Source organism: Solenopsis invicta, chromosome 2 (genome assembly GCF_016802725.1).
Source record: "Solenopsis invicta isolate M01_SB chromosome 2, UNIL_Sinv_3.0, whole genome shotgun sequence".
Taxonomy (NCBI): domain Eukaryota; kingdom Metazoa; phylum Arthropoda; class Insecta; order Hymenoptera; family Formicidae; genus Solenopsis; species Solenopsis invicta.
In genome coordinates this window covers 7,159,021-7,174,247 of record NC_052665.1, presented here as the reverse complement: position 1 = coordinate 7,174,247, position 15,227 = coordinate 7,159,021, and the positions used below count along the sequence as shown (strand labels likewise).

Genomic DNA, 15,227 nt, shown 5'->3' with positions numbered 1-15,227 from the left:
CCGCCTTTTAAAAAATATCTGACTTGACGAATTCTCTACCATTAATCTGACATCGCGAATAATTTGGTTCCGGTAAGAACAGAAAACGAAAATATAAGCAGAAAATATTGATTTTATATTGATAAATATAAAATTTTTGTAAAAACCAAAAGAGTTCAAAAATATTTATTTTTCTTTTTTAAATAGTTCCGGAAATATTAATCAAAGCCTATAACTTTGTTCTCGCGTATGTAGAGAAAAGGTATCATATTTACACAATAAATGATTTGAAGATAAGAAATTTTTTTTTTATTCTATAATATCGCTTTATCTGCGATTGTAATCTACTTATAAATAATTGAATGGTTTCCTACAAAACCAAACAAGTCTAAAAAATAATTTTTCACTCAATTATTTATAAGTAGATTACAATCACGGATAAAGCGATATTATAGAATATCTCGTTATGCAGGCAGAAAACACGAACAGCTTCTATTGTTGAGATTGATCAGTCTTGAAAAACCGGCGTCTTTGACGCAATCATCGACGGGCGAAGCGATAGTAAGCGAAACAATCGAGACGTTCTCCATCTCGACGCTCTTGTCGTAATCTCATGAATATGTATGGGTACTTTCGTTCGCAGCTAACAGCTTCGAATCTGGGTATATGGAGCGATCTTTCTTTTGAGATAAATCGATAAACGACTTCCTATTACGCGCGAATTACTGGGCGGCGATTCGTACGTATCGTCGGGCCAAAGCGGCGCGATGCCTCGTTTAAGAGTTTCGTCGAGACGAAAATTATGTCTATCGCCGCGGAAACAGCGCGCAGACACAGCGATAATAAATTTCACATTCACCACATTGTTATCGCGTCGCTTCAATATTAGAACGAAACGTGTGTGCTAAATAACTTGTATGTGTGGCTTACCTTCACTGCTTTGACCCAGTGGGGTTTAGTCATACAGAACGCAGTTATGAAAAAAAGTGGCGTGGCCTAAGCTGACGGCTAATATATCGAGTACTATGACTTAGACCTCACATAGCCCGAGACTTACTCTCGGTTATTTTAAGTGAGAACGCAACGTATTCAATATCTACCTGTCAACATGCAACGAAACAATTTATTAGCGCACCGTACTAATACATCAGAATCAAGAAATGCTTTGAAATAAAAAGAATGTTCGCCGAGCGTCTCATAAAATTAATGAAGCAATTAATCTCACCGCGTACCCGCGAAGCTATTCTACGCGCGAAAATAAAAGTCGACCGAGCTGTTGCATAATTATAACATCGTGCTAATCGCTTCGTGATATTCTCATAGGCTGCAAAGGCCACTGGGGCAAAGAAGACAGGGGAGCGTATATACAGGAATGTCAAAGTTTACCCCAGAGTCCGCGGATTAAGAGTAGTCGCCGCGCAAACCGTAAAGCGAACAAAAGGCGCGCGGAAATGCGACCCGCTTGGGAATTAATTTAAATCGATTTGCCGAGTGCGGCATTGTGCAAAACGTTGCTGCCGGTTCAATTCCTGGTAACAATGAGGAAGACGAATTGGGGCGTGTATACGCGTCGTTTGAGAGATAAAAATCGCGACAGTTCAATCGGGCTATCGCGCACTCGTTATGCCAGTTAAACGTCGATGCAATGCGCGTCCGATTGCGTGTGCTCGTGTAACGCACGATAAACGTCATTTAACTTTCCGGTACTCCGTTAATTATTACCGATGGACGATTTAATTATTATCCACTCTCACGAACGAGGCTTCATTAAACGTTAAATTAATTTCTATCGCGATCATCTACACTACTCAAAAGAAAATAGGGAACACTTTCCAGACACCAAAAATTAGGCTATTTTCAAATGACTGTAACTCGGTGAAAAATCGTCGTAGATAAAAAATAAAAAAAGCATTTTGAAGCTTGAAGATCCAACTTTAACGCTCTATCAGCAGATTTTCAAAATTCTTTTAACTTCCTTGTCTTATGCAGTAAAAAAGCACACCCTGTTTTGTTCCTTAAAATTTCGTATTTTTGACACTTTGCAGTTCGACCAACAAATTTTTTTCGAACAATTCAAGTAAAGCTTCATAAACTACAACATTTTGCCTACAAAATGCTTTTTTTAAAATTTCTCTACGATTTTTTTTGACCGAGTTACGCTACTTTGAAGCTAAACCTGCATTTTTTACAAATGATATCCGTACTCCGTGAAAAATCATCGTAGACAAAAAATCAAAAAACCATTTTAAAGCTCGAAGTTCCAGCTTTAACATGCTGTTAATGGTTTTCAAAAATTTTCTCAATTTCTTAGTACTATGCCCCAGAAAAGATACACTGTTTTTTCCTTAAAATAACGTATTTTTAACAGCCTGTAGCTCAATAAAAAAATTTTTCTCGACAAATCCAATGCAAGTGCCATAAAGTATGACATTTTCTCTACAAAATGCTTTTTTTAAAGTTTTCTCTACGATTTTTTTTGACCGAGTTACAAGACTTTGAAGATATACATTTTTTACAGTACATTTTTCCGAAAAATGACGTCTACCGCCGACATTAGCATTACCCAATGTGCACCACGTGGAGGTTGTCGGTCGGATTTTTGCACATCGTGTGTGTGTGTGTGTGAGTTTGTGTGTGTGTGTGTGTGTGTGTGTGTGTGTGTGTGTGTGTGTGTGTGTGTGTGTGTGTGTGTGTATGTATGTATCACAGCAGAGATAAGGACCCCGCAGTTCGTCACTTCTGCAGTATTTAATGACTCCAAACCCTCTCTGCTGTGTGTGTATGCGCTCGCGCGCATGAGAGTTCAATACTGTGTATTTCCTCCTCTCCGATCAATTACTGCTTGCAAGCATTCTCGCATATTTATACATCTTGCAATACGATCTTGCGGAATGTTGTGCCAAATTTCCGTTAAAATTTCTCCCAATTCTTCTAAATTTCGCGGCTGTTCCTCGCGACGCCTTAATCGTCGTTCCATTTCATCCCAAATATGCTCGATTGGATTTAAGTCCGGGCTATTGGCGGGATGATTTAACAGTCTAATTGCGTGTCGTTGAAAAAAACGTCGCGTTATATTCGCCGTATGAGGTCGAGCGTTGTCCTGCATAAAAATAAAGTTCCGACAGGTTCGATTTAATAGCAAAACGTGTGGTCGTAGAATATCGTTGATATAACGAACACCCGTCATTGCCGGAAGTGGCAGGATCACTAGATCACTTCGTCTTGTAAGTGATATACACCCCCACACCATCACGGAACCGCCGTTGTAGGATCGTATTGGCATAACGCAACGTCGATCATAGCGTTCATTTCGTCGACGCCAAGTACGTATACGAGCATCATTGCCATAAAGGCAAAAACGTGATTCGTCGGAGAAATATACATTTCTCCAATCCCTAGCGGTCCAATTTATGTGATCGCGCGCAAATTGATAACGTACTTGGTGATGTACGAGTGTGAGTCTTAGTACTTGTGCACGAACACGAGAACGAAGACCGGCTTCTCCCAAACGGTTGCGAATTGTTTGTTCGCACACATGGCGCAAATGAATGTCATTACGAATGTTTCTTGCGGTAATTATTCGTCTTTCTAATGCATAACGAACAATGGCTCGATCTTGTCTATTTGTCGTTAATCGAGAACGACCACTACCTTCACGTCTCGTGTAATTTCCCGTGTCATGATATCGTAACCAAGCTCTACTCACTACGGACATAGATGCACCAATATCTTGCGCCACATAACGCATACTAAAACCTTGTTGCAAAAGCGCAATTATGCGTGCAACTTCTACGGCCGATAAATGTCTACGCGGCATTTTGAAAATTCCGTGTCGCTTATCACACTGCGAGTATCGCCGGTGTACTAAACAAAATTTTATTGTATTGAGCATGCAATGTTTACATATGGTCATCTTTGTCTAAAAAGAGATTTTTTTTAGACTAAGACGACTATATGTTTACAGTTCACAGGATTGGAGAAATGTATATTTCTCCGACGAATCATGTTTTTGCCTTTATGGCAATGATGCTCGTATACGTACTTGGCATCGACGAAATGAACGCTATGATCGACGTTGCGTTATGCCAATACGATCCTACAACGGCGGTTCCGTGATGGTGTGGGGGTGTATATCACTTACAAGACGAAGTGATCTAGTGATCCTGCCACCTCCGGCAATGACGGGTGTTCGTTATATCAACGATATTCTACGACCACACGTTTTGCTATTAAATCGAACCTGTCGGAACTTTATTTTTATGCAGGACAACGCTCGACCTCATACGGCGAATATAACGCGACGTTTTTTTCAACGACACGCAATTAGACTGTTAAATCATTCCGCCAATAGCCCGGACTTAAATCCAATCGAGCATATTTGGGATGAAATGGAACGACGATTAAGGCGTCGCGAGGAACAGCCGCGAAATTTAGAAGAATTGGGAGAAATTTTAACGGAAATTTGGCACAACATTCCGCAAGATCGTATTGCAAGATGTATAAATATGCGAGAACGCTTGCAAGCAGTAATTGATCAGAGAGGAGGAAATACACACTATTGAACTCTCATGCGCGCGAGCGCATACACACACAGCAGAGAGGGTTTGGAGTCATTAAATACTGCAGAAGTGACGAACTGCGGGGTCCTTATCTCTGCTGTGATACATACATACACACACACACACACACACACACACACACACACACACACACACACACACTCACACACACACACACACGATGTGCAAAAATCCGACCGACAACCTCCACGTGGTGCACATTGGGTAATGCTAATGTCGGCGGTAGACGTCATTTTTCGGAAAAATGTACTGTAAAAAATGTATATCTTCAAAGTCTTGTAACTCGGTCAAAAAAAATCGTAGAGAAAACTTTAAAAAAAGCATTTTGTAGAGAAAATGTCATACTTTATGGCACTTGCATTGGATTTGTCGAGAAAAATTTTTTTATTGAGCTACAGGCTGTTAAAAATACGTTATTTTAAGGAAAAAACAGTGTATCTTTTTTGGGGCATAGTACTAAGAAATTGAGAAAATTTTTGAAAACCATTAACAGCATGTTAAAGCTGGAACTTCGAGCTTTAAAATGGTTTTTTGATTTTTTGTCTACGATGATTTTTCACGGAGTACGGATATCATTTGTAAAAAATGCAGGTTTAGCTTCAAAGTAGCGTAACTCGGTCAAAAAAATCGTAGAGAAATTTTAAAAAAAGCATTTTGTAGGCAAAATGTTGTAGTTTATGAAGCTTTACTTGAATTGTTCGAAAAAAATTTGTTGGTCGAACTGCAAAGTGTCAAAAATACGAAATTTTAAGGAACAAAACAGGGTGTGCTTTTTTACTGCATAAGACAAGGAAGTTAAAAGAATTTTGAAAATCTGCTGATAGAGCGTTAAAGTTGGATCTTCAAGCTTCAAAATGCTTTTTTTATTTTTTATCTACGATGATTTTTCACCGAGTTACAGTCATTTGAAAATAGCCTAATTTTTGGTGTCTGGAAAGTGTTCCCTATTTTCTTTTGAGTAGTGTATTATATCTACTGCACCGAGTTTCACGGTCCGTTACGAATGCATTATTCAGATAGGTATCTATAAATGAGACGCGTTGTCAGAAAGGTTGAATAATTCTCATCGCGAGTAAATTATTTATAAATACGTTATTCATAGCGAGAAATGGAAATATCGCGTGCTTTCCCTTCGCTGCCCGTGGAGAAAAATGCTCGAACTGGTGGTACCTTAAATGATTGTTTGATAAATAAGAAAGAACGGGTCGAGCTGACTTCGTTGTTCTCGCCAAACCTAATCGGATCCTTTCCCCTTTGCGAAGCCGGGTAATTTCATCTCTTCGATTGGACGACAGAAAACTTAATTACTACGCTCGCTCATCGCGGCGTACCCCCCCCCCCTGCGGCAAAGCAAGAGTTCCGTCTCGAATTCCGGCCATCCTTGATGGAATTTCCAAAGCGAGTTACGCTCCTATTGAACCGCATCATTCTCTTCTTCCATTTCGTTGAACATCGATGCTGCATCACGCGGTACGCCGACGTACGCGTATTTCCGCATACACTCCGCTTTTAACGTCGTTTTAATGACCTCTGCACGCAGGTACATCATGCGTCCGTCATAATTTTACATGCCTCTTTTTTATTTGCGCCTGCACACACGAGAGAGGGAGAGAGGTGGCAGTTAAATTTCACTTTCACTCGGACTTGCACCTCGGACCTTCGCCGATTCTGGTGACAGAGAAGGCGAAGTGCGTGCGTAGCGCGTACGCATCGATGCGTCTGATACGTTACATACGGGCGGACACGTTTAATTGAGTGAAAACATATATATATGTGACGTGGATTAATCGTCACTCATGAGAGAGGCGCAGAGGAGAAAATTGCTCGTCCGCTCTAACGGTCTCTTACCCTTTCGTCTGGTGTAATGAAAAGATCTCCTTATAATTGTAATATATTGCCCTGTCTTCGCGAAAAAAAGACGCGGTTGCGGAATCGTGGTGTCGGTACATCGAAGCGTCGGTACTTTATGAATTATTTACGTGACTTTTGTACCTCTTCTACGAAAACCGTGAAAAACTGAAGAAAGAACAGTGATATAATTCACGACATTTTCTAAAACTCCATTATGTCAAACTCCTTATTTATGTAACGAGGGATGACTCGTGTGTGCTTCAATGTACGATACTGTATAGCGACTAAAAATGATTCTCTGAAAATGCAACTTTCTCTGTTTCACGCACCTCAAAGATCCGCCAAATTGCATTCAAGAAGGCTGAGATTCAGCGGGTAAAAGTACGATCTTGCAAAATTGAAAGTGATTCGCAATGCCGTTGCTAATTATTACCGTCAGCACGTTTTTACATTCCTCGAGGAGTAACTAGGAGAAGTTACATTCATGAAACACTTGTAACTGCGCCCACCATTCAAATTCAAATAGCGGAGTAAACAATGCTCCTCATTCAAATTCCAATCGTCAGAAATGAACGTCAATGTCTCTCAGTTATGATAAATATCATCTTAACATATCCGCAAGACGTCGTGGTACAGCTGTTCTCTCGATCCCTCATTTCTCTGCTCGTACCAAAAGCGCAATTCGAGTTAACTAACGTCAAAGCAGCTTGAATAATCATGACAATCGTCTGCGTCATTATAATGTCCGTGCAAGGTGTCCTCCTCCGTATCGAGGCGCGACAAAGCGAGACGGATGCGGGACAGCCGGTCGGTCGCCCACTCGCTGTCGGCTGTCTGGAAGAAGATGTGCGCTCGCCTTCCTCATCGGCAAGGAATGAATTATCGAATCAAGGTGCACGTGGGGAGAGAGAGAGGGGGTTCGGAACACCGGTAGACCAAGGTGCTCGTCCGGTACGAGCTATGCAAGTGGGGATGAAGGCCGCTGGCTTTGCTCGTGCAAGCACCTCGACGGTGCACACCTAGACCCACATAACGAGATACAGTACGCTACAACGCGGTAACGACGACTTGGTGCATCGAGATGTGCACTTGCGACCGGTACTTGCAACGACGATCTGCCGTTTCCTCACGCGAATCGAAATAGGCTTCTCAGTATCTCAACGTTCGCAAGATGCGAACATTGTTTCGCGTTGCAAAATTGAATGGGACGAGAGAGATATTTCCCTGGCATCCACGGCGTGGTGAAGTAATATAGTGGCAATCGTCGCAAGTTTTTATTTATGGACAAAAAGTTTGTTTAGTGTGAGCTCAGCAGGGTTAGTAAAAATCAAATTTTAAACGTGTTTTGAGCACGTAATATAATGTAATGTGTGTTTAAAACATCATTTTGAAATGTAATATGTATTTAAAACATGTTTACAACATAATTTTGAAATTTATTATGTATTAAAACATATTTAAAACATGATTTTTACCAACTCCGAAGCTTAGTAAGCAAGAACCATTCCAGCCGACACAATGTGTTCACTATATAATAGCTATAAGTTTCAATATCACATTTTATGTAACGTGAAAGTTGCAGCAATGTTGCAGTTATAATTTTGCCTCGTTTCAAAAGTAATGATGATGGTACATTTATATCATTTTATTATAATTAATTACGTTTTTGTGCAATCTCGATGTAGTTCCAATGTTTATGATATAAATATCAATGTTTGTTATATAAAGTATTATTCCCAAATTATACAGTTACAAATTATGTCGACTGGGATTAAAGTAACATTTGGTAATGTTCATTTCATGCGTATTTTTTTAATCTATTAAGATTCTGTGTAAACAGTTTAAAAAGATTATTTAACACATGACTTTTTTCCAAAACATTGTTAAAATGTTTGAAAAAACATTATTTCCAAGTTATGGTCAAAACATTGTATAGCGTTAAATACGACATACTTGAAAACGTAACATGTTACAGAATATTGTTGTAATAAACATGATGATTTTATGCTTCCTGGATAGGAAGCATTCATTCATTTTTCAGATCTGGAGGATTACATCAAGCTTGTGACATTTTAAGTATCTTAGAAGATTAATGTGCTTTGTAATTCATTCACCATTCGCTCATAACTTGATAAATTTCGTGTCGATTCGAACTGCGTTTCAGGTATCACTGATCCTGGTAGCCGCCCAGAGATGTGGTCACTCACGCGGCTTTTCCTCCTAGCAGCGATGCTCGCATTGCTGATCGGCGCTCGCGTTATCAGGTCTCGCGTTATCAGGTCGCAGCGTCCGCGACTCGGTGGCGCCGTGAACGTCTTCAGTCGTTACGGCTATCTGAGCATCAGCATGCGAGTGGTGCCGCGTAACGACACGGAGACCTGGATATTCCGCGAGCCCACCCTCGACGTTTTTAAGAATTCCACGCCGTTACCGCCCAAGCAACAGCATGCAGGCAAAACCAGCACTGCCATCTTCGACGGCGACTTCCACATGGAGTTTTGCGACAATATCAGGCACGTGATATCGCACACGCAATGTCTCTATAAAGAAATGAAATAGGAGACCAAATTGATAGAATTCATGTGATTCACGTGAATGACTAATCATCGAAATCAGAAAACGATTTTAAAATTTTCATGATGCCTGTTATCGCGATGTAGCTAAATACAGGTTTGATAAAAAAATATTATTTAGTTATTTAATTATTATCTGTTAATTCCGAGTAGAAACTTGGAAGAAGACGGCACTCTCGAGAATAATAAATGACTCAATGATGTGATTTCTCTATATTCGCAATTTATATTTGCAGACAGCTTCTACAAGCCTATTTCCGCGACTTCACTTTCGAGAAGCTCGAGAGACCGTGGCGTGCCTTCACTGGTAGCTGGTCGAAGACGGCCATAGCCAGGCACCTCGGCATAAACTCGTCCTTCATCACGGGCGACCACTGTTACGTTCTAGTGCGTGTCGCCAGATTCCGTGATAATCAGCGACTCGCCGGCACCGCCGAGACTCTCGTCCTCGATGACTCCGTGTTGCGGCAAACCGAGAACGTCACGGTCGGCGATACCGCGAGTGTAGTGCGGTTCATCAGGAACTTCGGTTCCCATTACATCGCTTCCTATATCACGGGAAATTCGCTTTATCAAGTAAGCGATTTGTCATTTTAATTTAACAGTCAGATTGTAAAAGTGAAGCGCATTAGTATTTTGCTAAATGATAAAGATTGAAGTAATTCCATAAAAATAATTCGAAACATGGAATTGATGGAACTTATTCTAACAAAAAGAGAAAATAAGACCAACGAATATTTGCATGACTAAAGTAATAGATACTTTTTCTGAAAGAAAAAAAAATTGTACTGCACGTTATGCATGCGCACTTATATAAAATTGCAATCAACTGATTCAATGTCGCAACGATAATAAAAATAGGCATGAAATTCGTTTCTTTGCATCGGCGCATCCACCTTAATTATGCGGTCCGTTGATCGCCGTAATCATAATCGGCTTACCGTGAAAAGAATGTAGTCTCGTTAAAATAAAAGTGAAACAAAGCTCATTTATCGTGCACTCCCTCGATTAGATGTCTCTTTAGTTTCATTTATGTATCAACTGCACAGAAACGCCTAATTATACCAAGCCTAGTTCTTACTAGTAGTTTACATCACCGCGCCAATGTCAGTAAAAGTGAAATCACGTAACTTTCTGCTTGAAATATACGATGCCGCAATCTAGAGGTCCCAATCTCTGCTCTTCGTTAATTGGGCATAGCGATCTCGGCGAACATCTCGTTGCCCCAAATATGCTGACGGGACGTCGTTTGATAATCGCATGATGAAATATTCGAAATATTTTTTTTATTTTTTTATTTTTTTTCAGGTATTCGTGTACACTCCTCAGGTATACTCCCGAATAAAGGAGCGACTGAAGACACGGGGAGTCTCGGAGCTGTCGACTCTCGAGCTAAGTAATTACTTTTCACCGTGGTACGCGGAACATATGGGTTCCATACAGTCAGCGAGCGGCAATCGTAGCGTGGAGACATGGGCCGTGCAACGTCTTCGAGTACAATATTATATCTTCACTTACGCCAGTTTACTAAAGTTGCATGGCGACACCGCGTTGCTCAAGCAACTGGACAGTCTGTTGGGCGACGAAGCGTTACTGCAATTACAATTGCGGACATTGGCGCCCGCTTTCAAGGATTCGAAAAGACGTCAGTGGTTTCTGGAAGTGATCGACAATTATTTCAAGCTCTGGGAGGTGAATATGTGATGGCGTGTCGATTGTAGTTGGACAGAAAAGACCGATTTTTAAGATATCGATCGCTCGCGCTATCAGTGTGAGAATGTGACACTGATTTCGGCGTGTTGTTGGAATCCACGGTGTCTGTGGGAATAATCCAGCGACCGTAGTGATACGTCGATGCTAACTATAAAGGTTCCTCGGACGGATATATCCTTCTGCCACATATACAATAATGCATAAATGCTGTTATTGTTATAAATAAGTATTTATTATTGTAATCATTAGAAAACATCTTTATACAAAATATTTTTAATATATCACAAGCATTATTCGTACGATCTGACTGAAGAACATGGTGTTGCAATATACCGCAAGTTCTTTACTCGAAATCCATACGACGTACAAGATATAGCGACATGAATTTTATACATGAAAAAAGATTTGTGCGTTTTGTTTTAATTCAAGATGCATTATACATGCAGATCGGGTCAATGAATCATTAGTTCGCTTTAAAGCAAAATGCGAATTTACATGTAGGTATTATAGTAAGTTCTGTCTTATAGTAAGTTCTGTTTTTTTTTTTATTTTTTTTTTTATAAAACCAGAGAATGTTTTTTCTTATACATTTCTCCATATAAGTTGTTAAAAGACGACGTATTCGCAAATGAATTTATATTGCGATTATGGACCAATACTATAGGAAATTTTATATTATACACAAATCAACCTATTGGCATTGCAAACACAGTTGATTGGGTACAAATGACTTTTCTTCTCTTTTTTTCTTCTCCCTTCTTCTTTCGAAATGATATACGTATCATGATATACGTATATTCATCAATCCTTTTTCTGCTTTGATATTTTAATTTACAGATTGGAACAAACAATATAATCAGTAATATAATAAAAAATATCGGCACTATGACAATCATATGATACTAAATTGGATTTTCTAATATACTAATATCGATAAAAATATTTTATATAACTATAAAATTTATAACAAAATTGTTTTTGCATTTTCTACTTTGCTATTTCTTTTAATATAATTTAAATGTATCGTGTGATAAATTATTATTAAACGCAAGATATTATGATTTTATAGAGCAAATAAATATATCAAAGATATATTCATAAGAGATCAAATATAGTTCGTAAAGTTCAACTGCTTTTGACGCTGAAATCCTTTGCAAGTCTATACTTTAAAAGTCTATACTTTAACCCAGGTGGAGCAAAATTCAAAGACCAAGGATCATCATAATAGATTTGATATTTTCACAGTAAAACAATGAGAACCCATCGAACTCGCTAATCCGCGGAGATAAGCAAGATAGTTCTAAAATGTTTTAACATTTGACAATAGAGGAAAAACTAAAATATGCTTACAATATAAAATAGAAAATAAAAAATATTATATTTCTACTTCAGTCGTGAATTTAAGTAAATTACTAAGTTAATAACAGGCAAAGTTGTATGACTTTATCAATTGGCAGATATGTTACTTTGCTTCTGCAAATCCTGCTTGCACTTCATAATTATCATTATAATGAAAGAAAAATATATATTATTTTTTCTCTTCAGATTTTATAAATGTGGCAGCTCAGATGTATATGTGAATATTTTCTCATACATTATTATAAAATACGAAATTCATGTAACGTAGCATATATTTTTGCTTATTCTTTTTGATTATTCCCAACACATGTTGGCATGTAACGTTTCAAAATATATTTGTTTTAAATTCGTGTAATATCGCACAAACCTTAAATATACTCTGATGAGTATATTTAGTATAATCGTTATTAAAATATTACTATTAGAAAATAATCATAAGATTGAAAATTATTCATAAGTGAGTATAACTGAGGACATAATTCAATGCTCGCTCAACAGATTTAATCTGTCTTTTTAAAAGTTTGCAAATTTGCGCCGGCTTGTTGTTCACGACCTAGTTTTCTCCCATTAACTACAAGTACAATTGGAGTTTCAACGCGAATAGATTTGTAATCAAAATCCTAAAAAAAGAACAAAAGAAAAATTATTATACGTTCGACAATATTTGATTTATATCGTAACGTGCATACAACACTAACATTATTCATGTAGGAAAATTTCTGATGTGTAACAAACGGTTCTGGTATACCAACAGAATCCCCGATCGTGACTCCTCGGCCTTTCGCTAGATTATATACAGTAACAACAATACACGTCTTCTGTTCATCCACGAGACAAAAAGCACTGAATAAGAAAAAAACGAGTGAATTGTATGACTTTAACAGATAAATGTCGAACAAAGAAATGATTTGTGCAATACAGAAAGTAAATACTTACAATGGGACGCAATCCGAGTCTTGAATCCAACAGACTACTTTTCCAAAGACGACTTTTTCTGTGTTCAATCCAAGACTTAATTCCCGTAATGGAATTAAATCTAACTTTACAGATTTTCCGCCATACGTATACGCTCCATCCTTGTATGGTCCTAAGTGTTTAATATCCAATGCCTACATTTAATCATAAACCTATAAATATGTATATTGTGCCAAAATCACATGTTATATTACCACATGTATTAATAACAAATATCAATATATATAGCTGTTAACTATTTATTATTAATTTCTATAATATAAATACCCGTATCATTTGATATAATCGTTTCGGTTTTACGTATCCATTATTATTAATTGAATTTTGTATGTCTTTAAGATATTGTAGCAATTCATCGCGTTTGTTACGCGGTGTTTCCCACAGCGGATCGAGCGCCATTGCATTTTCAAACGATTGTAAGGCTAAGTTATATTCTTCTTCATATTTTAGAGCCTAAAATAAATAAATTTGCAGATTAGAACAAATTGCAAGCCTCTTATCGAAAATATTAAAATAAAAATTGCACAAATTTATTCGTACTTACTATTGCTTTGTTATAAAACAAATCGGGGTTACTTCTTGCAATGATATCTTTTTCCTTAAAGAAAATTTGATATGTAATTCATATCAAATGAGAATAAAATTTGTATACAAAGATATAAAACGTCGTGTGGCTCTGTGTGAGAGCAACGAACCCTACTCTCGTAAGGTCCCGAGTTTGAGTTCACATCTCATATATATATAAAAGTTTGTAATCTGTACTGACAACTTAGTAGAAATCATGAGAGAAATTCTTTAGAAATTTAGGTGACATATACAGACTAATATAGTTCCATTCACTTCCATTACTACTACTATACAATAATATGGACATATAAGTAAATATTTAGAGTAGTGACTCCATGCAAAAGCAGTATTTGATAAGTGTCCATATAGATTCGAGGCTCAGTTCCAAAGAGTTTTTCTCTCATCCTATATTTTCTTTTGCAAATGCAACAGGTTTTATAAGCAAAATATATAAATATTTCTCAAGAATCATCTTACCGCTTGGATATATGCCGACATGCACAAACGTAATGTACTTGGACTTTGCGCCACCGTAAAAAAGAAAGACAGATAAGCATTCCCTAATATGGCCCAGGACAGTCCGTCACTCGTGTCAAGACTTACAGCCTCCTTAGCATATTCCACTCCTTGTTTAATATTGTTTATTCTCTCTTCAAGGGATGATGTTTGTTCCTGTCTAAACACCATGGACAGATTTCGCAAAGATGCTTTATTCCTATCCTGCAAAAAAAAATGAAATATTAGACATGTATCTCATATTTTTATAAGATAGGACTACATTATGTAATGATTTATTACTAATTTTTAAACTAAAGTTATGTTAGAAATAATAGATAAAACATACATGTTGCAGAGCGCCAACAAAACAGTTTTTTGCTTGCTTTATGTCGTCATTTTTCCAATAACACTCTCCCAATTCGTTCCAAGCTTCTATTAATTTTGGCTCCAATTTCACTGCTTTACTCAAAAGTTCTTCCGCCTGCGGAATGAAACGGTCCACTACGTTCAGGGCTTTTCCCTTTAAATAATAATACTTGGCACGTGAGCCATCAATCTCATATCCTTTACACTCATCGAACTTGCTCAACGTGTCTTTCATCTCCTTCTCCACGTCAGTACTTTTTTTTATCGCTTCGTCGATAGAATGCGTCTCAAAATAGCGGTCTCGGAAGAGATACAAAGCTTTGACTCTCTCCTGAAATGGATCATAATCAGCAGGTGGAAATATATAACCAAACATATATAACAATATATAACCAAAATTAAGCGAACGAGTAAAGGAGAAAAAACAATGCACAGTAAAATGCATTCAGCATGTTTTACTCACCGTGAGAGCTACGATCGGATCTTCCTTGACGATATTTGAGCTCTTCGCACCCGCGACTACCTTGTCGTCTATAATCGCGGACATTCTCTTTCATGGACTATATTACAATGCGCGACAAACAAACATTACTTTATCGTACTTCACACGCCCTTCAGGCGAGAAATCTTATTCATAATTCGATCGCGATCATGTAAGCTCGCTCATAACGCGTGTCATTTGCGAGCTGTCAAAACAAAAACGTGAGAGAGGTTATGATTACTGCCTAACCCTGCATACGAGTTATAGCGTTTATGAATGGAGCGT

General features: G+C 38.0%; 2 protein-coding genes across 5 annotated transcripts in view; one reads left to right on the top strand and one right to left on the bottom strand.

Annotated features, from left to right (window-relative positions):
* LOC105200794 (torso-like protein) overlaps positions 1 to 11,426 on the top strand; it is a 26,136-nt gene extending 14,710 nt beyond the window's left edge. Inside the window, exons 1-4 of one of the 3 annotated variants that reach the window (XM_039446061.1) lie at positions 5,543 to 7,726; positions 8,575 to 8,923; positions 9,220 to 9,559; positions 10,292 to 11,426. In XM_039446061.1, coding sequence (XP_039301995.1) covers positions 8,604 to 8,923; positions 9,220 to 9,559; positions 10,292 to 10,687 — 1,056 coding nt within the window. In that variant the 5' untranslated portion in view covers positions 5,543 to 7,726; positions 8,575 to 8,603 and the 3' untranslated portion in view covers positions 10,688 to 11,426. Of the gene's footprint in view, positions 1 to 5,542; positions 7,727 to 8,429; positions 8,924 to 9,219; positions 9,560 to 10,291 lie in introns of those variants that run through there. The other 2 variants (XM_039446060.1, XM_011168516.3) reach the window with 2 other exon arrangements.
* LOC105200793 (tetratricopeptide repeat protein 5) lies at positions 11,224 to 15,227 on the bottom strand. 2 transcript variants are annotated; one of them, XM_011168514.3, is made up of 8 exons: positions 14,925 to 15,226; positions 14,442 to 14,792; positions 14,075 to 14,317; positions 13,575 to 13,628; positions 13,298 to 13,483; positions 12,992 to 13,164; positions 12,754 to 12,898; positions 11,224 to 12,675 (listed from the first exon to the last, which is right to left on the bottom strand). In XM_011168514.3, the coding sequence occupies exons 1-8, from the start codon at positions 15,006 to 15,008 to the stop codon at positions 12,556 to 12,558; spliced, it is 1,356 nt and encodes a 451-aa protein (XP_011166816.2). In that variant the 5' UTR covers positions 15,009 to 15,226; the 3' UTR covers positions 11,224 to 12,555. The 2 variants fall into 2 exon arrangements, with proteins under 2 accessions (XP_011166816.2, XP_025985915.1); XM_026130130.2 differs by lacking the exons at positions 13,298 to 13,483; positions 13,575 to 13,628 and having other exon boundaries at positions 14,925 to 15,227.

Coding starts and splice junctions, on each gene's coding strand:
- LOC105200793 (XM_011168514.3), bottom strand. CDS start 15,008: ATGTCCGCGATTATAGACGACAAGGTAGTCGCGGGTGCGAAGAGCTCA. Junction 14,318..14,441: donor TTGTTGGCGCTCTGCAACAT/GTATGTTTTATC, acceptor TTTTTTTTGCAG/GATAGGAATAAAGCATCTTT. Junction 12,676..12,753: donor AATTTTCCTACATGAATAAT/GTTAGTGTTGTA, acceptor TTCTTTTTTTAG/GATTTTGATTACAAATCTAT.